Here is an 8,553-nt window from a genome sequence, read left to right on the forward strand (position 1 = left end):
TCCAACAGTAACATTGTATGAATTTTCAATATGATGTAGTTTTATAAATAACAACCAAGTATATATCTGGTATGAGTAAAAGAGAACTTGTTTTGAAAGTGACATTTTCTTTATTTATTGGGAAATGTAGATGATGAAGCTGGAGGGGAAAAAGGCATATGCAGCTTGAAAGATCACCTGAGAGATAAGAGCGGTAGTCGATGGCCGTGGAAAAGATGAATGCTGCAACGTGATGTTTTGGATTCTCAAAATGTTTACATCAGCATATTTTTAATTTTTAATGTTTACATTAGCATATTTTTTGATGTAGCCAAATAATTGAAAATGATTATTCTCTTCCATCTTATATTTCCAGTACTCAAACAATTTTATGTGTACTTGGCATTTGTTATTTTATTGAAATTGAAGGTAATCTTACTCATACCACTAGTCTTACAAATTCAATGAGGCATTATATGAAATATGAAATGCCTCCCATTATTCACCTGAACAAGTAGTCAAACATTTCTGTTCTTAGCACCAAACTCAACAGAAACCATATTTAGTGCTACTCATCTTACAAATTATACCACTTTATCTGGCACTGTTATGCTCCATCTAGATTATGTATTTATTTTCTTCTTTTTTGGTAATGGCATAAGCAAAGTCAAACAGTGATGAATCTGAAAATTCATCATAGCACAATTTTGGCTCCTCAACTTTGCAGATGATCCCAATAGTCACATGTTCCTGCTATGGTGTTGGCCCATGCATTTTTCTCATCTTTTTGTGAAATTGCAGCAGCTGGTGCTGAAACTCATGCAACTATGGATATAATTCTAGTCAATTACTGATATAAGTATAGTCTATGTCATCTTCAAATCAGTTTATAAGAGTTTGGATTATTAAAGAAATGAATATACAAAGGCCTAATTTCACTTTACTACCATCTCACATGCCGCAGAATTTATCCTAACAGAACACATTTCACCTCCTATTTTCTTGATTTACTTCTAGTACAAGAGAAACAGAGAGTGAATGCCGGTAACATCAATGTGAAGGAGGAAGAAACATTAGTAAGAGAATATTGGTAACATCAATCCGATTTGGCAGACTGAACGTAAGAGCGGTATTCCTTGACAAGTTTCCTGAACAATGAGTCTTCTCTCTTCATCAAGATTGTAGGCTCGTCATACTCAGCAAATTTTCCTGAAAACACAGTCAAATGCTTCTTTTATTATAAGTGTGTGTTAAATGAGAAAGAGGGAGTGAGGAATAAGAAAACTCAAAAAATAAACGTACCGTCACTTATAGAAAGAACCATATTGCAATCCATCACAGTTGGTATCCTGTGTGCTACTGTGATCACTGTACAATCTGCAAACTCAGCCCTAATGATTTTTTGTAGAATCAGATCTGTAGAATTATCAACTGATGCAGTTGCTTCGTCCAACACCAATATCCTACTTCTCCTCAAAAGAGCGCGTGCTAAACAAAATAACTGTCTTTGTCCCATGCTCCAATTTGTTCCACCTTCGGCAACTGTTAAACAATTTTTCAGTATTCATTACTAACTTGGGAAAAAATGTACTTCCAGAAGAACTATAACAATGAAGCATGAAACTGTACCTGAGGAGTTTAAACCCTCTTCTTTCCCTAGGACAACTTCTCGCAACTGACACTTCCCAAGAACCTTCATATTGATTATGAATTAGTCTACATTTGCAATGCAAAACAAAGATAAGTAAAATTAAGCATGTTTTACCTCCCATATCTCTTGATCAGTGTGTTGAGATAAAGGGTCCAAATTATATTTTACAGTCCCATTAAAGAGGGTAGGATCCTGAGGTATAATCCCAAAACGTGACCTCAAATCTTGAAGGCCAATAGATGATATGTCTAGTCCATCGACTATAATTTTTCCTCCTGCTGGTTCCACTAGACGAAATAAAGCACTAATAAGAGTGGATTTCCCACTTCCTGTTCTTCCAACAATACCAATCTTGTGTCCTGCGGTAAACGTGCATGTAATCCCATCAAGTACTAGTGGTCCGTCAGGCCTGTATCGTATCTGGCATGGTATAAACAAACAAATGGTGTGATTGTTTAAGCTGCGTCTTTTCTGAACATTATGCTCTACATTTTTAAGATAAGTACCAATTACCTTTAAGTCGTTTATTTCTACTTTGCCTGCAACTGGCCAATTCAGAGGAGGACGGTTATCTTCTACAGTTTCTTTGGCCTCACTTTGTATATGCATATATTGATTTAGTCTCTCTACTGATATTATGTCATTTGCAAGAGTGCATTGATTTTGAATTGAAAATACTAAGGAATTGTTTAGTGAAAGGCCGTAAGATAAAGCCATGCCAATAATTCCTGAAATAAAGGATTTAGCCTACAATGCTCAAACAAACCACGACATTTCCGAGAAAATAATGACCAAATTCTCACCTGAGGTGAATGTTCCGGGAGGGAGCATAACCATGCAAAGTGCTCCAGTGGTAAGAACAACTGCACTGATTATTTCTAACCGTTGGATCAACCACTCTTTTGAGGCAAAACTATGGAAAAAAGCACTAGCATTTATATCAATTAGGTCAAGGTTTTTCTCAAAAAAACAATCTTCCTCCTCAAAAGCCCTTATAGTTGCAGCTCCAGCAACAGTTTCATTTACATGATTAGCTAAAGACGACTTTGTTGTGCCATTCATCCTCATTACTTCTTTTTCAGAGGCTATGTAGTATCTCTGCTTAAAACACATAGAAAATACCTTACTGTATTTTCTTTTCAACTTAAAAACGAATGAACACTACTTAAATATGAATCTTTTCCTTACCTGCGTGCGAATAACTACATAAACCACTGGTATAGCGACAATTAAGACTTGCCATGTGACAACTGCTAAAACTGTAAGACTAGAATAAAAATTTATAGTGGCTCCCATTGAATAACTGAGGCTAAAGGGCAGGTCAAGATCCATAATGCTTAGATCAGACGAGACCTACACAATGAAATGACAGTTAGATTTTTTTATTTTATTTTTGTATTGCATTTCATAGAAAGGAAAATAATTGTGCATTATTCTCACCCTACTAAGTACCCTTCCCAATGGTGTAGAGTCATAAAATGACATGGGTGCATGAAAGAGGGAGTTCATCAGCTGTGAAAATAAATCTTTTGATGATTTAAGACCCAAAGTAAACTATAAGTAGACATCTGATGAACAAAAAAACTGTTGAAAAACCACCGATAAGGAGATGAACTAAAATCAATTGCAATGTGCTGACAAGGGGATTGTCAACATTAGAAGCCATCCACGAGTTTTGCAATATCTGACAAAACACAAAAATAAGGTGACAAAGAAAAGCCGTAGATAATAATATATAGCCTTTCATCTGATTCAGATATTGTATGTAAGGCTTCAATCCTGTGTCGCCTTTCTCTCTCTCTTCTTGTTGAATCAATTGATTTCCATTTGGTGCTTTATACTGCTTCAACACCGAAGCTTGCATACTCTTTATGGAAGAAAAAGTAGGACTTGCAAGTTGGTCAGAACCAGCCGTTTCTTTGTGAGCGTTGACAAGGTCATTGAATTCTTGGCTTGAGGTCATTAGTTGGTGATATGGACCAGATTGTAGGATTTCCCCATTAGACATCAACTGTAAATAATGTCAAATTATTGTTCAACCGTAATTTTGTTCTAAATCAGCTACATTGATGAATGTTGCAGAGGAGGTAAAATATCAATTTTAATGCTCAAAATGATGCTTTTATAAGAGTGAAATTTAAATGTTATTCGAGTGCATTTCTGGTGTAGTCTGCACTTGAAACTGTTTTTTTATGGTACGAAACCTTTCATACTAAATTTCAGAACATTGCAATTATAATAATTGGGAAAATAAGTGTATTAGAATAGATGACTACCATATGAGCTGAGTAGGGTAGATGAAAAAGAGTGATGGTTAGAGTAGAAAAGTTTCGCTCGAGATTAAAGAAATATGTTATCTCAATAAAAACCAGAAAGCTATGTAGAACTTACCATAATAGAATCAAAGGCTGGGAGGAAGTCAACTTGATGAGTAACAAGTATGAGTGTTTTCCCTTTGAGTCCTTCCATGATGTATTCCTGCCAAGTTTCAAAGCCGCCATCATTAGTAAAAAATGACACTAGACATGTACAAGTAGTATGTGAAGAAAAGATGTCATTACATTAAACAAATTTTTCGCAGTATGTGCATCAACAGAACTAAATGGATCATCTAATAGATATATATCAGCATTCTGATAAAGAGCACGAGCAAGTTGAATTCGTTGCTTTTGACCTCCACTTAAATTAACTCCTCTCTCACCTATTTCAGTGAGGTCACCATAGGGAAGCAACTCAAGGTCCTTTACCAGTGACGACTTTTGAAGTGTCTCTTGATATCTTTGATCATCCAACTCAGATCCAAACAAAATATTTTCACGTACTGTTCCTGTTTGTATCCATGCTGTTTGAGAAACATACGCAAACTTCCCATGAACGTCAATCTGCAATTCAGAATATATAATCAGACACCGACTAATATTACAACTCGAATGTAGGACATAAAATTCAAGTTATAACCAATTAGAGTATCACATGATTTAGGAGTGTATTGTGGGAGTGAAAAGGGAATAAAACTTTACCGTTCCCTTTGTTTTTGAAACTTCTCCAAGAATTGTTGCAATGAGAGTTGATTTTCCCGAGCCAACTTCTCCACAAATAGCTACCTTTTGCCCGTGTCTAACCTCCATACTTATGTTCCTTAGTGCTGGTTTTGATGCATTACCTTCCCATGAAAAGTCAGAACATTTTATTGAAATTGAGCCTTTGAGGTTATCATTGAAGCATTTTTTCTTGAAATTTTCTCTCTGCAGTTCTGGTGCCTCAAGGAAATTAACAATCCGAGAGAAAGCAACTTTTGCCTCAATGATCACTGCAATAACATCTGGGATGCTTGAAATTGGTTCTTGAATGAGGCGCAAAGTTGCCACAATAGTGAAAACATTACTTGCATGCAAAGGAACTTTCAGAAAGTAACATGCTAGAAAAGAAGCAGCAGATACCAACAACGGTGATATCCAAACGATACAGACAAAGAATGCCTTTCTTATCTGTACTGCTGATAGCAATTTGAGTTCCACATTTCGTAAGTAATATACAACATTTTTAAAATGTGTTTCCCATGCATATAACTTCAACACTTTCATAGTCACAAAAGCCTCAAAACTAGCCTTTAATCTCTCATCTTGTGCCACCATAAGTTGCCTTTGAAACTTGTGCTCTAACTTGGCTAGTTGAGCATTGCAAAGAATAGTGAGAATTATCATTGCCAATGATGCTAGTATTGCCAGTCCAATTGTGCGGAAAAGAATTACTAATGCAATACACAGTTGGAGGCTCGTTGTCCAAGTCTGGTGAAACCAAAATGGAAATTCTCCGATTCTATAAGCATCCACGATTATATAATTGATTATCTCACCACTAGAGTGAATCAATCTAGCAGAATTGGACAACCTTAACATTTTTTTATAAATGGATGCATTTAGTAGTGATCTAACTTTCATTCCGACAAGTCTACTCCGGAAATACCATTGTCTTTGTGATACTGATCCAATGATCTTTATAAAGAAGAGTGATATGGCTAATATATAACCTTGATAATTGAAACTTGTATTGCCTTCAGCAACCGAAATAAATTCATTCAGAAATAGAGGACAAGAAGTTAGAGCAAGTACCTTGAGCAAAGCAAAGAGTCCTGTTATCAAAATCTCTCTCTGGTAGCACAAAATTATTGTCCAAAAGACCGACGAATGTAATGATGATTCATGTTGTTTATGTTTGTTTAACTGTTCTACAAATGATAAATAACAACTTTTTGCTCGGTCAAACTCTCTTAACTTTGGGATATCTTCATCTACAAGTGTTTTCTCTCGACCCTTTTTCATCAATGGATTCAACCACCAAAACGAAATCTTACCGAAGAATCCAGCCTTGGAAAATGGGGTTATATTGCAGCTAATAGGACCAACTTCATTGAGCTGACCATATAATGGAGCATAAAAACTTTCGCCAATTTCTTTTTCAACATCTTCACATGTACACGCTTGGTATGTGCATAACAGAAGTAAAGTTGCTCCAGAAAAAGATAAAACATCTAAAGCTGCATTGAAGGAGAGTTCGCTACTACCGATTGCATAAGAAGACATGGATAAAGAACACAATATACCAGAAACAAAGAATATGAAAACAGAAAACCTCCACAACCATGCTCTTGTGAGTTGTTTTATTTGAAGGCTTACAATTAAACTTACTAACAACCATGTGAATCCATGAAAGAGATCTATCAACCACCCGTTAATTCCTAACGATAAACGCAGCAGCCCAATAGAGATATTGGTTATGGCAGATACTAGTTGCAAGTTTGAATATCTTACCAGACTCCAAAAAGGGTCTTCTTGAAGAAGTCTTCAGGATCATGATGATGATGAATGAAAACATGATTATTAGCAGGAACACACTAAAGTAAATTATACTCCAAAGATAATCCATCTTCGGTTTGGCTTCTTTTTGCTGCTCAAACTCTATAACAAACAGGGAAACAAAATAATGTCTTTTTTTAATAAAACTAGTTTAGAGATCCGGCGTTGCTCGGGTTAGATATTAAATAAGTTTGTATGAACGAATACACATGTAAGTATATTAATTGAATTTATTTATATAATATCTTAAAAATAAATAGGCTTAATTGCACTTTTGGCCCCCTATCTTTTCAAAAGTTGCGGTTACAGCCTCCTAACTAATTTAAATACAAAACAGCCCCCTAAGTATTGATTCTTTGGCAGTTTTGGTCCCCTGGTCCATTTTTGACTTGGTCTTTGATGACGTGGCACCCAAACCCCTTATGTTTGGTGCCACGTGGATATTTGTTTATTTTTTTATTTTTTTTAAATATTGAAGGCTTTTTTGGCTTTTTTAAATTGGAGGAAATTTTTTTTTAAAAAAAAAAAGGAAAAAGAAAGGGGTTAAAAAAAAAAGGAAAAATTGCAGATTATTCTTCTTCTTCTTCTTCTTCAAACCTCCATAATTTCTAGAATCTGCATATCCCTATTTCAGCTCTCTCTTTGTTCCATAATTTCCTTTGATTCCAATTTCAGTTCCCATTCCATCCATTCGTTCTTCTCCCACCCAATAGCATATTGAATCAAACACGCCCTTATCACTACTCAAATCACCAATTTCACCACATTTACCATACATATCAATCAAACTAGTTCCCACAAACACATCCTGATCCAAACCACACTTCAAAACCGACCTATAAAAATCTGCAGCTGAAACTCAAAATCTTTCTGCAATTCCGGATACAAATCGACCGCTTAAACAAGTTCCAACCATAAACAACGTCACAGACGGCTACTGCACTAAACTAGACGAAGAAAACCATCTGAGCCGGAACAGATCTGAAACAAGCAGCAGCCAACCCCACACTAGGGGCTCACAAACTCTCCACACCAAAATTGGATTCAACAATATATAATCTGCATAAGAAACAAAATCATCGAACATTTTGAATTAAAACTCAATTAATGGCAACAGAAACAAAAATGAAAGAACCCATGTGAACATGAAACAAGAGCAAAGATAAGGATTGTTCGGGACAAAGATTGCAACTTCAAGCTTCGTGCGGTGGCACCGCCAATTACAAACAACTTGTATGATTACCTTAATGTGAGCGTAGAAAGGAATTGGTACAGCGTCGTCGCGCAGAACGATGTCGTCCTGGAACACGGTGTCGCGCCGGACCTAGAACAGAGGTTGTCGAAGCAAAACGGAAGGGGTCAGACTCAGACACAAGGCATACAAGGAAAATGGGCTTTGTTGATGTTTCTTTTTCTTTTTCCTTTTTTTTTTAATTTGTTCTATTTTTTTTAATTTCCTCCCAATTTAAAAAAGCCTGCAAGATTTAAATAAAATAAAATAAAATAAAAATCCATGTGGCACCAAACATAAGGGGTTTGGGTGCCACGTCAGCAAAGACCAGTCAAAAATGGACCAGGGGCCAAAACTGACAAAGATTCAATATTTAAGGGGCCGTTTTGTATTTAAATTAGTTAGGGGGCCGTAACAGCAACTTTTGGAAAGTTAGGGGGCCAAAAGTGCAATTAAGCCAAATAAATATATATGGTAAGATGAATAACTGGGTAATATACAACCAGGCATGGATCCACGTTGCCTTAATTGGGGGTTGCTGACCCCACATGTCCATTATTTTTTTAACTAATAACTATACAAATTAAGATGATGACCCCACATGCAATTTTATGTTGACCCCACAAAAGCTTGTTTAGTCCATTAAAGACAAACAATTACACCATGATACTAGTACTATAATTAAATAGTATACACTCTGGTTACTATTATAAGCAAATATTCATTTTTAAGGTTCATTCGACAAATGATAAATGTAGTCAACATGATAGACTATATACATTATTTATTAAATGAATCTAAAAAGTGGATTTTTGTTTATAATAATGACCGAAGAG

At 35.7% G+C, this 8,553-nt stretch overlaps 1 protein-coding gene across 3 annotated transcripts; it reads right to left on the reverse strand.

Moving 5' to 3' along the window:
- Positions 1-805: 805 nt before the first annotated feature.
- On the reverse strand, positions 806-6,595 carry LOC146916255 (ABC transporter C family member 10-like). Of its 3 annotated transcripts, none has more exons than XR_015014943.1 (11): positions 4,651-6,595; positions 4,332-4,512; positions 4,022-4,108; positions 3,071-3,641; positions 2,819-2,983; positions 2,434-2,728; positions 2,144-2,358; positions 1,745-2,050; positions 1,609-1,672; positions 1,282-1,521; positions 806-1,188 (listed from the first exon to the last, which is right to left on the reverse strand). XR_015014943.1 is itself a non-coding variant. In XM_085718366.1 (10 exons), the coding sequence occupies exons 3-10, from the start codon at positions 3,137-3,139 to the stop codon at positions 1,076-1,078; spliced, it is 1,467 nt and encodes a 488-aa protein (XP_085574492.1). In that variant the 5' UTR covers positions 3,140-3,641; positions 4,022-4,512; positions 4,651-6,595; the 3' UTR covers positions 806-1,075. The 3 variants fall into 3 exon arrangements, 1 of the variants encoding a protein (XP_085574492.1); XR_015014942.1 differs by having other exon boundaries at positions 4,192-4,512; XM_085718366.1 differs by having other exon boundaries at positions 4,022-4,512.
- Positions 6,596-8,553: the final 1,958 nt, after the last annotated feature.

This window comes from Medicago sativa, chromosome 6 (assembly GCF_051527215.1).
Source record: "Medicago sativa cultivar Bolivia chromosome 6, Bolivia_mono, whole genome shotgun sequence".
Taxonomy (NCBI): domain Eukaryota; kingdom Viridiplantae; phylum Streptophyta; class Magnoliopsida; order Fabales; family Fabaceae; genus Medicago; species Medicago sativa.